The sequence below is a fragment of the Palaemon carinicauda genome, chromosome 3 (genome assembly GCF_036898095.1).
Source record: "Palaemon carinicauda isolate YSFRI2023 chromosome 3, ASM3689809v2, whole genome shotgun sequence".
NCBI classification, from domain to species: domain Eukaryota; kingdom Metazoa; phylum Arthropoda; class Malacostraca; order Decapoda; family Palaemonidae; genus Palaemon; species Palaemon carinicauda.
This window is the reverse complement of record NC_090727.1, coordinates 173,438,644-173,458,360: the sequence shown is the minus strand read 5'-3', so window position 1 is coordinate 173,458,360 and position 19,717 is coordinate 173,438,644. Positions and strand designations below refer to the sequence as shown.

General features: G+C 37.1%; 2 protein-coding genes across 2 annotated transcripts in view; both read left to right on the top strand.

The window, feature by feature from the left end:
* LOC137638878 (uncharacterized) overlaps positions 1-6,117 on the top strand; it is a 7,522-nt gene extending 1,405 nt beyond the window's left edge. The window contains exons 2-3 of the mRNA XM_068371285.1: positions 543-837; positions 5,608-6,117. Coding sequence (XP_068227386.1) covers positions 543-837; positions 5,608-6,117 — 805 coding nt within the window. The remainder of the gene's footprint in view (positions 1-542; positions 838-5,607) is intronic.
* The window catches only part of LOC137638091 (cuticle protein CP1499-like), a 119,137-nt gene that overhangs the window by 4,473 nt on the left and 94,947 nt on the right, over positions 1-19,717 (top strand). The gene's annotated exons all lie outside the window — the stretch shown is intronic.

Below are 19,717 nucleotides of genomic sequence, written 5' to 3'. Positions count from 1 at the left end.
CTTGGGTAGTGCCATAGCCTCTGTACTATGGTCTTCCACTGTTTTGGGTTAGAGTTCTCTTGCTTGAGGATACACTTGGGCACACTATTCTATCTAGTTTCTCTTCCTCTTGTTTTGTTAATGTTTTTATAGTTTATATAGGAAATATTTATTGTGATGTTACTGTTCTTAGAATATTTTATTTTTCCTTTTTTCCTTTCCTCACTGGGCTATTTTCCCTGTTGGGCCCCTGGGCTTCTAGCATTCTGCTTTTCCAACTAGGATTGTAGCTTAGCAAGTAATAATAATAATGATAGTAGCACTTGTTGGAGAATTGGTAATGCTACTCTAATAGGTAAATGTTCTCGTGTAAGCTCTTCTTCTTCTTCTTCTTCTTCTTTGTCTACATCTTTTCCCACTTCTATGTGGGATCGATGTTTCTGGTCAGGTTTCTCCATCTACCTCTGTCCCACACCTCATCACTTGTTAATCCCTACGACAACGTGTAAGCTCTAACCCTGCTAATTATTGCTCAATATCCTTAACTCATATATTATCTATAGTTTCTTAACCCTTCTCACACTCTCCAATGCAGCACAAACATTAATTGATTGTGGTCAGGAAGTTCGTATGGTTGGCCTTGATTTTAGTGCTACCTTGGACCATGTTGAGCATAAAACCCTTGTTTTCAAACTCAATCAGTTGGTAGTAGGTAGGTCTTTTCTTAGCATCATTATTGAGTTTTTAAGTAATAGATTACAACGAGTTGTTGTTGATGATGTTTCTTCTTTTGCCTCAATTCCATCTCTTGAATATAGATATGGGGCTGCTGAATACCTTAATAGAGATCTACCTAAAGTTAGTGTATGTTGCAAATTATGGAGCATGAAGTTGAACCCTAAGAAAACTCAAAGCTAGATTGAAAGTAGGTCGAGGACTGTACTCCCAAGCTTCCAGATCGGTGCATTCACTGTTTCTTTAACTCTATACGACTCTTCTAAAATTTATGCGTGATTCTTGATTGCAAGTTAACTTTTGTAAATCACATTGAGTCTATTTTTTTTTTTTTTTTTTTTATAATTGCACCAAGAATTATAGTATTGAGAAAGTCTTTTAAGATTACCGGCCATAAATTTATTCTGAATAAATATTTTAAGTCTTTTGTTTTGCTTTATTTCGATTATTGTTCTTCTGTCTGGTCTTCAGTTGCGTAATCTCATCTTCATTTATACAAAACTTAAGGCCGATCAAATTTTTCTGGCACAGTCATTCAGTTAGTTCTTTATGAATGTTGCATGTTTTTTTTTTCATATAAATCTGACCATCCTTTGCATTTAGATCTACCTGCTCTCTATCATCCTGTACGTTGTAGTACTAGGTATGTAGTTAATTCTAACATTTATACCCCGATCACACCCAAGCGTGGATGGGATGGATGGCAGTGGATGGAGGAACAGCAGCCATCTGCATGAAATCCTCACTTCAAGCATAGTTTGTTCATGCCCTGAACCTTCATTTCACTGCAATATGTGCTGGGATTTGTTGGCGAATATTATAAGTGACCGCTGCACCAGTAGACTGAAAAGTCTATGTGGATAAGCAACTTCTTTGTTATACATGTACTGCCATCGAACAGCATTCATAAGTATCCATACTTTATCCAAGGCTTCCATACTTCTTTCGGTGATGGGAAAAAGTACGCAGAAAGTACGAGTATACACGCATAAATGATACGGAGGATGCGTCTAATGATGTCTACACGGAGAAAGTTTGGGTGGTGGCTGAGACTGTGCAGGTGTCAGTGAAGGCGCCAGATCATGGACCGTGTGCTTAATACTGTATGGACGGAGACACTACCAGCTGCATAAAAGGAGAGACAGCTCTGCTCATGGGTCTTTCTCCTATCTTGGTGTACCCGTCTGATTAGAGAGAAGACAGTGAATGATAGGACCCAAATAATGTGGTGGCATATATGGGGGCTAGAGATCGTCCATACTATAATAATACATCCATATTGTATCTTAGAGTTTCCATACTGTATACGTAACCCTATTTGTACTTCCTATGCACTCACCAGGTAGCCTCCGTGTAGCCTCTGCGCTATACTCTACAATTCCATCCGTACTCTACCCCTGACGTCTGTACTCTTATCCTACTGCATCAACCACCATCCGAGGGCATCCGTCCAAAATTTCAACAAATTAGCAGTTCCGTCGCTCAATACGCTAGGTTTCTGTTCTGTCATAATATTGTCAACTCAATAAATAGAACATATTCTGCATTGCCACGGCCGTATGCTCTATACCTCTTTATCTTAAGGTTTAATAGTGCACAGTGTTCTAGTGGTTTTATTCCAGCTGTGATCAGATTGTGGAATGATCTTCCTAATCAGACAATGAACCGGTGGAACTTCAGTAGTTCAAACTTGAGGCGAATGATTTTATATTGAACTGACTGATAGATTATGAGGGTCTTCTTAGTTTATATATATTGCATATATATATATATATATATATATATATATATATATATATATATATATATATATATACACACACACACACACACACACACATATATATATATATATATATATATATATATATATATATATATATATATAAATGACATATCTATTTCAAAGTTGCAACTGATCTGGGTATAATTATTCATATTCTTTATTTAATAGTTTTCATATAGTTCATCTATTTACTCACAGTGTTATCTTAGAGCATCCTGATTTTCCAACTAGGGTTGTACCTTAGCAAATAATAATAATAATAATAATAATAATAATAATAATCATAATAATAATAATAATATGCCTTTGTACTTTTGTAAAGATATATATATATATATATATATATATATATATACATATATATATATATATATATATATATATATATATATATATATATATATATATATATATATATATTTCCCCGATCAGCAACGTTGCACTAGTCACAGCCACCCCTACTAGGCTTATTTGCTGTGAGAGATCAGATTAAAGTGTCCCACCATCACCAATCTGCTATAGCCAGCGTTGTGATGAAAATTTGCCTAAACCCAGACACGAAAAAAGACGTTCCAGAGGCCATTTTTCCGCAGTGATATAGAAACGACTGCATTTGTTGTTGTTTTATCTCTACCGGTATATATATATATATATATATATATATATATATATATATATATATATATATATATATATATATATATATGTGTGTGTATGTCTGTGCTGTAAGTTGTAACACAGACATATATATATATATATATATATATATATATATGTGTGTGTATTTATATATGTATATATATATACACATCAAATATATGTGTATGTGTGTGCTGTAAGTTGTAACACAGACATATATATATATATATATATATAAATATATATATATATATATATATATATATATATATATATGGGATGGAGATCTTTTTAGAAACAAAATGAGATTAGCAAATGTAAAAGTCTACATTCTCTAAAGAGATAAGTATTTAATGAGATGGTACTACTAGTGCTAACTTTTGAATCAGTAACTCGTAGCCTTGCTAAAGCCTTAGAACATAAGCTAGTTACAAGTCAAAGAGGTATGGAAGGAATAATGATGGGAATAACAATAGTAAACAGAAAAGAGCAACATGGATACGAGAGGAAACCAATGAAGAGAATATTTTACAAAATACAATAAAAAGACATGGGCATAACCAGGACATATAATGAGAGTGACAGACAATAGCTGGGCATTAAGAATAACATATTGGGTCCCTAAAGATTGCAGAAGCTTTTATAGTTTATATATGAAAGATGTAACTTAATTTTGTTATTGTTTTTGAAATATTTTGTTTTAGTCATTCATTACTTCCCTTTCTGTTTATTTATTTCCTTGTTTCCTTTTTTTTCAATGGAATATAGCATCCTGCTTTTCAAGTCTGTAGCTTAGCTTGTAATAATAATAATAATAATAATAATAATAATAATAATAATAATAATAATAATACTAATAATAATAATAATAATAATAATAATAATAATAACGCAGATTATAGCTTGTTGGATGTCAAGAAAGGTTAATCGGATGCACCACCAACACTTGTGATTTTAATCATTGTAAATATCAACCCCAAAGATATTTAATATCGACTTAACCCTTGGGTATCTATATCCACTGAAAATTTATTTATGATAAATGCTTCTGGCTAAGCAAAGATTCGAACCTATGCCCTGAGCCGAAACAATGTCTGCATGGACGAGTTTACCAATCGAGCTATCAAGAGAGATATAAGTTCGTGTCAAGTCCACTGTACGTATGCCTGCCGAATTCTTAGACTTAAGATCAACCTATGAGGCACCCCACCGTCAGGGCCTTTTAAAACTTTAGGCCCCCCCCACCCCCACCCAACCACCCGAAAAACGCCCCTGATCCGTCTCGTTTTAAAATAGTCCAGTCTCACCTAAACAAGATTTGTATAGTTTTATATATTCCTTTGCTTTCCCATGGTAAGTACAAGAATGAGATGAAGCCGAGTAAAAGAAAGAAAAAAAAAGAATGAAAAAAAAAAAATTTAGAGATCATATTTTGAAATGTCTTCCGTTAAATAAAAAAAAAAGTGAACGAAGGCTTTTTTCCACACCGTTTACATATCCGTCATTCATACATTGACTACAAGTTCATGATTCACTGCTTTATTTAAAATCTTTATATCTGAAGATTTCTAGGTCTGTCACGGAGTGACATGTTATATTTTAAATGACTGTAAGAGAGAGAGAGAGAGAGAGAGAGAGAGAGAGAGAGAGAGAGAGAGAGAGAGAGAGAGAGAGAGAGAGACCTATAAAAAGGGTCTGTGTATCGAAACAGTTCACAGTTTCCTTTTGCTTTGTCCAGAGATAACTGCCTTGAGTACAATGAGGACTTTGGTAAGTCTCAAGAGCTCAAGACAGATTCATTGTGTAAAAATCTACCGGATATTTCTTATTTATGGTATATGTATTTTTCATAAATGACGACATCCTAGGTTTTGCTGGGAGAGAGGGAGAGAGAGAGAGAGAGAGAGATTTGGATGTTGCTACTAAGTCTGAGACATCGCAAAATATCTTAGCTATTCAAAACTGTCTCAGCTTAGTTATTTCAAGGAGATTTTGTCATGTCGCCTGTCAGTATAAATTAGTTTCTGAAACTCCAGCTCCAATTCCATTCCGAACCAGAGAAGTAGATAGATATTACAATGACCTATTTTTTCTCAAAAAGAAAGGCCTCCTTTACAATGACATTCAAGAAATTCATATTGTATTTTTTATATTAGAGTTACTTAATTCTCTGTTAAAGCAAAGGTTTCGTTAGATGTTGATAACTAACAACACGTTCAGTTTAATAAAATATTACATTAACTGTTTTAATATGATATGATGGAAAGTTGTAGGGGGATTGTTCACTTCAGCGACACTCATCAGAAGCTAAAATATTATGTGAGTGCTGTTCTAAATGATTTGCATCTTATTCTAATGATATTTTGAGTGATTAAAAGGAAACAGTGTTTGTATTTGGGGTAGATAAGCCATTTCTGTATATAAGTAAGGAATTATTTTTAGCATTTTATCAACATTTCTTTGTGCAGGTTGCTTTTGCAGTGTTGGGGATGTTCTATGCCTCTCCCCTTCAGGCTTCCGGCTTCTCTGGTCCCTCCTACGGCTTACCACTAACCAGGTGGTCCGGCCCATTTGCTGCCAACTCACCAGCCGGAGTGAATGGTCAGGTGACTCCTGTGTCTGACACCCAAGAGGTCTCAGAGGCCCGAAGAGATTTCTTCAACGCCTACCAGAGGCAGCTGTCTTCTGTGGGCGGTGTAGGGCGGTATGGTACCGCTGCTACTGTCCTTGCTACAGCTGGCCCTGTTGCTTCCATTGCCGTGCCCTCCTTCAGATCATCTGCAGGTGCCTACAGTGGGGCCTCTTCCTCCACAGGGTCTTCAGCCTCACCAGTCGTTCCTTCCCGCATCGTCGTGTCCAGTGGCCACGTTCAGGATACTGCCGAAGTAGCTGCTGCCAAATCCGAGTTTTTTAGCCTGTACCACAGGCAGGCAGCCGAAGCTGCTGCAGCTCCTGATGACCCCATCAGGTACTATTAAAGCCTCCGTTAGCAGAGAAACTTATGTTTATTGACATATGGTCCTGCTGATCAGAACAACAAATAGTCCTTGTAATTCAGGGTTCTGGAATAATAAAGCATTGAAACTTTAAATACTTTTCCTTATTTTGGTGAAGGGTTTGAGCTTAATACTAGATTTGCTTCATCAATTTCTCTTATCATTCATGGTATAACGACCAATAGGAGGTAAAATACATTTTACATATCCTTCCCTATTTGCAGTAACCGACAGCTGCAAAAGCAAATTAACTTTGTATTTTGAGTATAAAAGACGTGTTTATGATATAAGAGCAAAAATAATTTTTCACATTGTGTCACAATAATTAAATAAACAATTTCTCAGCCACAGAGTGTGCAAATGGGGTGTTAGTGCAATGGCAAAGTGAATTACTTAGGAAACGGGACATTGACTTCACTCAGCGTATATGATATTTACACTCACATATGCACACACACACACACACACACACATATATATATATATATATATATATATATATGTATATATACAGTATATATGTATATATATATCTATATGTATATAAATAGTATATATATATATATCTATCTATCTATATATACATATATATATATATATATATATATATATATATATATAAATATATAAAAGAACATACTGTATATCTATATCTGTATTATATTATGTATTTAGAGAATAACAAATGCATGTTTCTGAATCACTGAAGGACAAAGCACTCAGACATGATAATTCATGTCTGGAGTTTGGTCACTTTTCATCACCTCGGAGGCCAGTGTGGATTGGTGATGGTGGGGAGATTTTCGTCATGTGATCGCTCACGGCAAACCAACCTAATATTGGGGGCCCTGATTAGTACAGCTTTGCTGATCATAGCGTTATGTAAACCCTTTTACCACGTTAAGGTATCCCCACTCAGAACGGGATATGTATACATTGTTATGGGCCACTGGTTCGTGTCCGGCCTTGCTTAATTGACTCAAGGGCCATAACAAAAAATAGCAATGGAAAAGGTCGCCAGTCGGCAATAAGACAAAGGATACCGACAATATATATATATATTTACAATAGTATTTAAATAAAAGTAAATGAAAAGGGAGCACAGCAGATAACTATTTTAATTTAAGCCACGAGGAGCTTCGAGTGGAGTTTGGTGGGCCGTGGATGAAACTCCAGCATAGCAATTACGTTCCCTGGAAAGGAAAATAAATTAAATTATTAACAGCACACTTACTTCTACCGGCTGGGAACACGATGAAGTCGCGTGGTTAAAACCTTTAAGCAAATTAAATAAAAATGCAAAGCTTAGGGATTTAAACATTACACATGGGAATCAACACTGTCACAGGGTGAATTAATTAAGGGTAGAAGCAAACGGCACACGTGGAGGGATATAGGCAATAGGTTAAAAGGTTCAGTGGGTAGGATATTTCTTTAAAGGATAAAAGGAAGAAATGGGATGTGATAAAGAAGGGATGGGAGGTTGGGTAAGGATAACGAGGATCTCAAAATCAGACACCTTACCTTAGTAAAAAGGACTCTGGTTCCTCCCTTGTGGAGGATATGTAAACAGGGGTCCTGCCTCCCTGATGTCTTGAGGGTGAAGAGAGATGTTGGTTCTCTCAAGGAGGTTGAGTCAAGAAGAAGGATGCCCAGCCGCTCCTAGGCAGACTCAGCTCCCTTTTTGCCCCCAAGTGGGGGGGTGGGGGTGGGGATTGGCCTGACTGTTGTCCCATTGGTCAGGCCTTGTCACGTGTCCCGACACCCCCATCAATAGGCCTCCTCTTTCTCCTGGGATCTTGACATCGCCCCGTGATAAGTAAAGATGGCTGAAAAATGAGACCTCAAAGGGGAGTAGACTGGTATAGCATGGTTGGGGGGTGGGTGAGACTCTGGGTAGGGTCCCAAAACTCGTGGCCAGCCGACGAAGTCCTTGCTAGTGGGGTCTTTGTTTGGTAGAAAGGTGGCTCAATGACCGCCATTACTAACAGCCCCCATTTTAGCAGAGATTTTGTCCTAAAACAGGACACGAACTCTGCAAGCAAGGTCTGAAGCCACTAGCCTTAATGACTCCTCCCTCAGTGAGTTTCACCACGATAATGGATAAATATCTAAGCTGAAACTAGTGTCATAATTTTACGTTCTTTTGACAGTAAATTAACTTTAAGTGCCTCGTAGAAATAAGCATGCTGACTGTGAGGCAACAACCAAAAAGTTTAAAACTGCAAAATTGAAAATTAAAATGCAAAATTGGATAAAGTTAAGTGACGTAGTGCAGTGGGACACATGAAAATCAAAATAAATTGACATATAGGCAAAAGATAAAATAAATACATAAAAATTCATTAAATGCAATTAATGATGCCAAGGTGGCCCCTCAAGTTTAACTACCTAGGGAGACACCAAGGCCAATTAAAATTTTTCCACACAACCTAAATTAACCTACTGACTATGGCTACGTTATGGACATGGCACCGTGCATTGGGCACTAATGCCATGGGAACATATCTCTCTCATCTGAGCTCTTTAGGCGCTTGACCTTCCAGTTGTAGTTCTGGAGGTCTATGCCCCACCTCATGAGCCCTTTATTCCCATTACGTAGCTCAGTCAAGTAGGTTAGAGGATTATGGTCATTTAGGAATGTCTGTGGGAACTCGTGGTTAGCATGATAGGCACTGGCACACCTAGTAGTCACAGCGTTGAGGCAGCGTGTGGAACGATCGGTCATTGTCAGTCGAAAACAATTTCTGCGCTTACTCCGGGTCAGGGAACCTACGTGCTTCACCACCACACCACGAAAAGGAATACTTTTTCCAGCCTCGTCCGAGTAGGCAGGTGCCCTGTAGTCTTCCTGATGAGCTCTGTCTGGCTCCTTGGGGTCGCGGCGCTGATGGGTGGTTCGCCTCTTGCCTTCTCTGAGACCCCTGGCCTGGTAGTTGAGGTAGCCCTATTGCCAGTGGTGTTAAGTGGCACAGCTTCATCCGGATTGAATTTGCGGGTACTTGGCTCAGACTCATGGTGGGGAGAGGGAGACCCCTGGCCCTCCTCTGAGACCTCTGGCATGATGCTTGAAGTAGCCCTATCCCCTGTGGTGAGAAGTGGCACACCTTCACCAGAATTAACTTCTGGCGTACGAAGCTCAGACTCACTGCTGGAGGAGGAAGACTCTTGGGCCTCCTCACTTAGCCAAGCCACCTCACCAAGGTCAATGTCACCTAGCCATTCATCTTCCCCTGCAGGAAACATCCTCACTGCTTTGGGCACCGGCTTGGCAGCCTTCATGCACCGGAGGGCACTTGCTGTACCACCTTCATGGGCTTGTGACCCAAGCGCAAGTTGAAACCCTCACATGCAAGATCGCTCACTGCCCCCAGTTAACACTTCTTGCCGAGCTGGGACATGGTCGCCTTCAGTTCCGCTGGAGGGAGTTTCTTGGTGACTCCTTCAATGCATTGGTTCTCCCTGCAGTTGTCCTGCTGGTCGTTGGCACCATTAGGTTGAGGTAGCGAGTTATTGAGCTGGGGTAATCAAGCGTCTATTTCCCGCTTCTTTAATTCATATGCTCTCGCTCTTTCTCTCGCATACTGCATCCTTTCTTGCTCCATTCTTCTCCTGGCATTGGCTTCATCCGTGAGTTCCCGCACATACCTTCGCAATGCCTCTCACTCATAGCCTTGTCGTTCTGCCAAATCCACAAATGCACTGATCTCAGCAGCAGTCATTTTGGTAATTTCTTGTGGAGACAGCGACAAGAACAAACTCAACAGCATAAGGTACGATGTTGACCGTGCAAGAAATTACACGGAGGGGAAAGACGCTCTAGCCTTACGCAAGGGTCTCATGGAAGGAAGGATGAAGATGTAGCTGGGCAAAATGCACAATGGCTGTAAAAAAAAATGCGTCTCAAGAAAGAACTATCACCGAGTAGTAGGCCTCGCAAGTAATTGAACAGGAGCCTAACTTGAAAACCAGGGTCACGACAATGGGTGAGCTTAGGCTGTCCGGTTGTAATGCGTCCAAACAAGTAACGATATATATGACAACTGTGCTACACAATAAAAAATGGAATCACAACTATAGGTGACCCTCTATGCTAGACAAAATAAACTGGAATCACAACTATACAGTAGGTGACCCTCTAGGCTAGTCAGGAAAACTGAGATCACAACTATGGGTGACACTATGCTGGACGAAAAAAAATGGAATCACAACTATGGGTGAACCTTTATGCTAGTCATAAAAGAAATGGAATCACAAGAATGGGTGAATCTCTATGCTAGTCTTAAAAAAATGGAATCACAGCAATGGGTGAATCTCTATGCTAGTCATAAAAAATGGAATAACAACAATGAATGACCCTCTATGCTAGTCATAAATAAATGGAATCACAACAATGAATGACCCTCTATGCTAGTCATAAATAAATGGAATCACAACAATGAATGACCCTCTATGCTAGTCATAAATAAATGGGATCACAACAATGAATGACCCTCTATGCTAGTTATAAATAAATGGAATCCCAACAATGAATGACCCTCTATGCTAGTCATAAATAAATGGGATCACAACAATGAATGACCCTCTATGCTAGTCATAAATAAATGGAATCCCAACAATGAATGACCCTCTATGCTAGTCATAAATGAATGGAATCACAACATTGGATGACCCTCTGTGCCAGTCATAAATAAATGCGATCACAACAATGAATGACCCTCTATGCTAGTTATAAATAAATGGAAACACAACAATAAATGAACCTCTATGCTAGTCATAGTTAAATGGAATCACAACAATGAATGACCCTCTATGCTAGTCATAAATAAATGGAATCACAACAATGAATGACCCTCTATGCTAGTCATAAATAAATGGAATCACAACAATGGATGACCCTCTATGCTAGTCATAAATAAATGGAATCACAACAATGAATGACCCTCTATGCTAGTCATAAATAAATGGATTCACAACAATGGATGACCCTCTATGCTAGTCATAAATAAATGGAATCACAACAATGAATAACCCTCTTATGCTAGTCATAAGGATAAAAATGGAATCTCCACGATGTGTGACCCTCCTATGCTAGTCATGAGGAAAAAAATGGAATCTCCACGATGTGTGACCCTCCTATGCTAGTCACGAGGAAAAAAATGGAATCTCCACGATGTGTGACCCTCCTATGCTAGTCATGAGGGAAAAAATGGAATCTCCACGATGTGTGACCCTCCTATGGTAGTCATGAGGAAAAAATGGAATCTCCACATGTGACCCTCCTATGCTAGTCATGAGGAAAAAAATGGAATCACCACGATGTGTGACTCTCTCTTCTAGTCATAAGAAAAAATGGATTTGTAAAAATGTGTAGGTGCGTTTTTGCAACACCACCACTTGCAACTCTGTGATTTAAAGCAGTTTGTATTCATACTTTAAGTTTAATAAATTAAATAAAACAATGTCACTGAGTTTGCTTAATGCTTCGTTAAGAACATCAACCCCTTTACATACTTTCCCTTTAGTAAAAAAAATGAATTTAAGAAATTACACTCCCAAATATTTTATCTAAATGATCCTATACCCTGACTGAAAAAACAAAGAATTAAATTGAATGTGATATCGTAAATCCTTTATGTTTAGTTAACAATTTTACACAATCCTACGAAAATTATCCCTTTAAAAAAATGTACATAAAAATAATATCTCACGAAAAGTAACAAAATGAAATTAAATACCCTTACTATCAAAAGAAAAAAATCGAAATAAGGAACACCACATGTTCTTACCATTACTCTACAGATTATGCCTCACTAGAAATTAACACGTGTTTTAGTGTACCACGTTTTCCTTAAAATTTCGTAAATTTCACCACTTAATTTTAACACAATATTACACATTCACGTAAAGCACAATATATTTTATAAATGAGAAATTTTAACCACTGTGATAATAAACACTCAGAAAAACAGAACACAAATTCTTCTCACGCGGTTGGCTATCCTGCTAAACAATAGGACTTAATTCTACCACGTGGGATTTAAACAAAAGGGTTCGAAGTGCGAACACACACACAAATAAACACAAAACTTTAACAATGGAAATAGAATGCTTTTGCTGTTTTCTTCCACAGTTCCAACTCCAGTGATAATATAATTTACTTGAAATGAGATTGAGGATCGTCAAGTCGCTAAAGAAAGAGAAGGGGGGAATTTGACTTTAATAAAATTAATTTGAAATTACTGTCTTAGCGAACCCTGGCATCGGTCGCCAGTATGTTACGGGCCACTGGTTCGTGTCCGACCTTGCTTAAGGGACTCAAGGGCCATAACAAAAAATAGCAATGGAAAAGGTCGCCAGTCGGCAATAAGACAAAGGATACCGACATATATATATATATATATATATATATATATATATATATGTATATATACTTACAATAATATTTAAATAAAAATAAATGAAAGGAGAGCACAGCAGATAACTATTTTAATTTAAGCCACGAGGAGCTTCGAGTGGAGTTTGGTGGGCCGTGGATGAAACTCCAGCATAGTAATCACGTTCCCTGGAAAGGAAAATAAATTAAATTATTAACAGCACACTTACTTCTACCGGCTGGGAACACGATGAAGTCGCGTGGTTAAAACCTTTAAGCAAATTAAATGTAAAATGCAAAGCTTAGGGATTTAAACATTACACATGGGAATCAACACTGTCACAGGGTGAATTAATTAAGGGTAGAAGCAAACGGCACACGTGGAGGGATATAGGCAATAGGTTAAAAGGTTCAGTGGGTAGGATATTTCTTTAAAGGATAAAAGGAAGAAATGGGATGTGATAAGGAAGGGATGGGAGGTTGGGTAAGGATAACGAGGATCTCAAAATCAGACACCTTACCTTAGTAAAAAGGACTCTGGTTCCTCCCTTGTGGAGGATATGTAAACAGGGGTCCTGCCTCCCTGATGTCTTGAATGGGATGTGATAAGGAAGGGATGGGAGGTTGGGTAAGGATAACGAGGATCTCAAAATCAGACACTTTACCTTAGTAAAAAGGACTCTGGTTCCTCCCTTGTGGAGGATATGTAAACAGGGGTCCTGCCTCCCTGATGTCTTGAGGGTGAAGAGAGATGGTGGTTCCCTCAAGGAGGTTGAGTCAAGAAGAAGGATGCCCAGCCGCTACTAGGCAGACTCAGCTCCCTTTTTGTCCCCAAGTGGGGGGGGGGGGGAGGGGGGATTAGCCTGACTGTTGTCCCATTGGTCAGGCCTTGTCACGTGTCCCGACACCCCCATCAATAGGCCTCCTCTTTCTCCTGGGATCTTGACATCGCCCCATGATAAGTAAAGATGGCTGAAAAATGAGACCTCAAAGGGGAGTAGACTGGTATAGGATGGTTGGGGGGTGGGTGAGACTGGGTAGGGTCCCAAAACTCGTGGCCAGCCGACGAAGTCCTTGCTAGTGGGGTCTTTGTCTGGTAGAAAGGTGGCTCAATGACTGCCATTACTAACAATATATATGCACACACATATATATATATATATATATATATATATACATACATACATATATATATATATATATATATATATATATATATATATATATATATGTATATATATGTATTTGCAAATTTGTATTTTTTCCTTCCGTAAGCTAACAGTTCAGAATATTTCTTATAAAGTTTTATAGAAGAAACAAAGACTATCAACTAAAGTACTCAATGTCAAACAGCAAAATTAATGAATCTTTGTCTCAGGGGAAAATGAAATGTTATTTGACGGATTTATATATATATATATATATATATATATATATGTACAAATATATATATATATATATATATATATATATATGTACAAATATATATATATGTATATATATATATATATATATATATATATATATATATATATATATATATATATATATATATATATATATATATATATTTGTTTGTCGAGGTAAATTTGATGACATTCTACTATCATTCGCATAATTTATCCAGGATTACTGCAGGTATATTCTTGTTGTTTTCATTTTCTTGATGTCTTGATTAGAGGCTGACGTCTTGGCGTCGGATTTATTCAGTGAGATCATTTGGTGGTTTTTCTTACTGGTGTGCGAGTGAGCCATTAGGCAATAACTGAGAGGTGAGGTGAATACAACTGACTTTATTTCAGCAGATAGCTGCGTTTATATACAACAGATTCCGGACAAGAATGTTACAAAAGTTCAAACAACCAAATTTATGAAAAGAAAAGGAAATTCTGAACGCCTGTTCCCTTCTATGGGAGATGGCGGACTCCTTTAGGAGTGATGGAGTGTCCTGAGAATGATACTTTGTTGACGCCAAAGGTAAACTTATTGTACCGAACTACAAAGCCGTTCTTATTTAGGTGGTCGAGCACGATGCATATGTGACGGAGATGTTCCACTTTAGAGGAAGAAAACACAAGAATGTCGTCCACGTAATTATGCAGAAGGGTAGGTCCCTTTAGATGCTATCCATGAGGCATTAAAAAGTGGGCCCATCATTATGAAGGCCAAAACAGCAGTATTGAAGGTGTATGTACCGGAGGGGGTGGTGATGGCGTTCTCAGAGATGTCTTTAAGGTTAATTTACTTGATGATAGCCTTTTCAGGAGGTCGAGGGTGGAGAAAACCTTTGCTTTGTACAAGTAGGAGGTCACGTTGGCGATGTTTGGGAGTGATCCGGTTCTGTCTGTATGTTCAAATTCCTGTAATCTCCCCATGGATGCTGGGAACCATCTTTCTCCAGGACGATGTATTAGGGTGACTACCATGGCCTGGAGGCCTTTAGACAAACACCCATTTCTTCCATTTCGGTGAACGTTTGTTTGGCGGATTCAAAACGACCCAGTGCCAGAAGCCTGATAATGGAGATTATCCTTCTGATGATAATTCCATTGCCATTCAGGTAAATCCATGTTATTTGTCTATTATGATTGATTTTAGAGTTTTATATCTCTATGGAAATGTACTTTTAAAAGAAAATATTAGTCACTAGAGTTGATGCGATGCCCAAAGTCTGTTTAACAATAATACCCAGTTCTCAGAGTCGTGATCAACTTGATATATTTCTTGAAAAAGCACATGAAAGATGCACAGAATATGAAGTAAAATACTAAATATATAGCATTAACTTACATTAGTCTTTCTCTTGGTGTATAATGAGATTATGTTATTTATTGGGTTGATACACATAAATATGTACAGTACAGGATCAGAGAGTTTATGTTTCAACTGAAATGGAATGCAATTTAGTTATGAAAGAAGCCCTTTCTTGTACAAATCAGAAACTTAAGTGGTGAGCTATCCTTAAATATGCGCTTTTTGGAGTGGACTTATCAGTTCCTTCTTTACTGAATCTAGAAGGTTCTCTCACTCTCTGTCCAAATAACAAGACAACCGATTTCTATGATGTGTTTAGTAGTAAGAAAAGTAATGAGAAACTCGATGTTACTCCATTAGGTAAATGTGGTCGGGGCAACACTAACCCTGGTAATTACTGTCCAATTTCTTTATCTCCTATTTATATCTAGACTTTTAACGTCTTGGCTAAATTAATAAATAAGTTTGTTGAAGGTATTAATCTGTTCCTTAGTTTGGAATTCGGCTTTTGCAAAGGTCTTGGGGCATGTGATGCCATTCTTACAATCTCCAATGCTGTACAAAAACTCGTTGAATGTGGTCAGGAAGTTCGTATGGTTAGCCTTGATTTTACTGTCTTTGACCATAATAATCATAAGGCCCTTGTTTTTCAAATCAATCATTTGGGTGTAGGTAGGTATTTTCTTAGCCTTATTATTGAATTTTTAAGTAATGGATTGCAAAAAGTTGTTGTTGACGATGCTTTTTTGTTTGCCTCAGTTCCATATGTGGTTGCTGAATCCCTTAATAGAGATCTGGCTAAAGTTAGTGCATGTTGTAACTTATGGGGTGTGAAGTTGAACCCTAAGAAAACTCAAAGTATGATTAAAAGTAGGTCGAGATTAGTGACTCCTTAACATCTAAAGGGCTGTAAGTCATAGTGGTTCTTCAACTCTACACGACTCTTCTTGATTGCAAATTAACTTTTGAGAAACACATTGGGTCTATTTCTTTTTTGATTTTTTAATTACACCAAGAATTAGCGTATTGAGGAAGCCTGTTTAGATTTTTATTCATCAATTGATTGTGAATAAATGTTTTAATTCTTTTATTTGGCCTCGCTTTGATTATTGTTGTTTGTTTTTTTTCAGCTCCCGAATCTCATCTTCATTTATTGGACAAAACATTTTGGTCTATTGAATTTCTCTGGCATGGTCATTTGGTGAGTTCTTTATGAATGTCGCTTAGTTTTATTTTTTTAATTCTTTTTTTTTTTTTTGACCATCTTTTGCATTCAGATCTTCCTAGACAGTATCATCTTGTACGTAGTCCTAGGTATATAATTTATATAGTTAATTGTAACAGTTGTACCCCAATCACACATAAGCATGCATGGTTTGGATGACTACGGATGGAAGTACGGCAGCAAGTGCATTAAATCCTCACTAGAAGTTTAATTCGTCCATGCCCAGAACTTGCATTTGACTGCACAAGGGGATTTAAAAGTCTATGCGGATAAGCGCTTTTATTCAGTGTTATACTGCATTCACATGTATCCATACTTTATCCAAGGCTTCCATAACTCCTACGGTGATGAGAAAAGTACGTAGAAAGTACGGAGAAAGTAAGGGTATGCATGCGAAAATGATACGAAGTATGCGTCTAATGTATGTCTACAACGGAAAAAGTTCGGTTGGCGGCGGAGACAAAGTGGGTGGTAGTTAAGGCACCAGATATAATACGGAAAGACTGCCGGTGACATATAGAGTGGCAGCTATGCTTTTATCTTGGAATATCTGCCTGATCGGAGGAAAGACTGAATGATCGGACCAAAATTATGTAGTGGCCTTTATGGGGACTAGAGATCGTCCGCACTGTATTCACAGTACCCATACTGTCTGCGTACCTGTATTTCCTATGTACTCACTAGGCAGCCTTCGTGTAGCCTCTGTGCCTGGAGAACCCTATTCTCCAAAGCCATCCGTACTGTACCTCTGACGTTCCTAAAAAATTACAACAAATTAGGCAATCAGTCGTTCAATCTTCAAGGTTTCCTCACTGCCTAAATGTTGTCAATGCAATAGATTAAAGATATTCCTCACTGCCACTCTATACTTCTCATTCATAAGGCTTAATAGAGTACAGTATCAAATCATGAATATACTTTGGTTATATTTGGGAATCTTAATTCTATGGCTGATTTCCAACTCTTTACCATTAGAACATTGGGATAAGCTCTCTCTCTCTCTCTCTCTCTCTCTCTCTCTCTCTCTCTCTCTCTTACCATCACTTACAGCCTAAAAATCAGAAGAAAATGGTATTATTGGAATTAAGAATTTTTAATGCATTAATTGAAAAACAAAAATACTGCCATAAAAGTATGTATTAGTAATCACACACTTCTCCAAATTTGAATAAAATCCAAATGTTTCTACTTCTTGTCAAAATAAAAATGGCAGCACATGTCCCACGTTCTATTCATGTTAATGTTTCTATCCTATTGAAAAAGGGTGATAGAATGATATTTGGGGAGAAATATGTGAGACAGGAATAGATTATATTCAGCCCTAATTAAGTAAGCTTATTTTGGCTACTTTTAAACCAAAATGACGTCTTGGAAGGTTCTAGAATCCAAGGATTTCAGAGCTCTACACATTGTTTGTTTTCATGGCCAATAGATGGCCTTAGCAGTAGAGTACCAAATTGCTAATTATCCCCATCATCCACTCTTTATAGTTTTTATTACGTCATTTCTATTGCTTTTGGGCACAAAATTGCCATAAAACAAATACACATGAACTTGATGTTCCTTGTCGTCTGGCTACAACTTAATTCTTAGGAAATTAAAAATTTCACAATAAATGTCAAGGAAATATTTCCTCAGCAAACAATCGTTTGTTCAATTACATTTAGGGGTTCAGATGGGTAGCCAGATAGTGCCACATGTACTGAAATCGGTGAAACAATTAAGTAATTATGCAGATATTTGCTTTAATTTTTAATTACCTTTTTATGAAACCTAGATATAATTAATACGTTTCATGGCATTACACTTATTTTTAGTAAAAATTACGCGGAAAAACAATATTGTTACATCCTGAAAGGCATATTAAGGCAGACTCCTTTAGCTCATTCCCTTACATAGTAACGATTTTACTTTACCGCCAATAGATGGCATCAGAGGCACCTTGTCCCAACTAATAAAGTCAATTACTTGACGAACACGTGTGTCATAAAAGTGTGCTGGGAAGGTAGAGGCTAGAGAATTGGTAGTTGGTAAATTGTCCAACGATCGTTTCCTTATTAGAAATGAATATTTTTGTCGGAAAATGGTGTTGATTTTTTATATGCTATCGGAAGTAACCTAATTTTACTTATAAAATCGTTTAGTATTTCCTTTCTTCATCAGAGCACATACATAGGAAGTCATATCCCTGTACAATTGACCAAAGTAACAATCATTAGCATGGTTAAAGTTGGTGGGACGAGTTTTGGACAGTGCTGCCAAATAGAATTTCCTTGAATGGACAATATCATTATTTATTACACATTCAAATCATTTAAGGAGTGATAGTTATATGCCAGAAGGTTCATAACTATGGCGCAATTTGATGTTCTTATAATAAGCGTAATCGACATAAACAAATCGTATAAATGAAAAGAAAAAGGCCACATTTCTGGTTATTCGCCAACGCCCGACTGTGTTGGGTCATCCACCTGCGAATTTGTGTTTGTTAATGAGGGCGTTCCAGAGTGTATATCAGTTATAAAATGAACCTTATCATCATTTCCGTAGTAAATGTATGCATGCCTGTAAAGCTGTTTCTTGATTTAATACAGGTGAAAAGAATCCATTAAGTATATACTGTATATACATACATATATATACACTGTATATATATATATATATATATATATATATATATATATATATATATATATATATATATATATATATATATATATATATATATATATATATATATATATATATATATATACACGCACACACAGACACACACACACACACATATATATATATATATATATATATATATATATACACACACACACACACACATATATATATATATATATATATATATATATATATAAAACATTTATGTCTTCCAACCAGAATCGGCCACGGTCACCTTAAGTGTATGATAGGCCAATTGTGAATATCAAAAAAGCTGATTTAGAGAGAGAGAGAGAGAGAGAGAGAGAGAGAGAGAGAGAGAGAGAGAGAGAGAGAGAGGAGAGGCTGTCTTTAAGACAAGCATGATGATGATCTCTGCAAATGAATTAGAAGAAACGGAATATACCTTTAACGAGAAGAGCCAATGTTCATTTATATGGGTGAAGTGTGGATATTGTATTAAGTCGGGCTGTTAAACATATATGACGATTATTTGTTAACATTTATTCTTATTAGTACAAATATTGATCGTGATGTTTCTAATGAATTTGGTG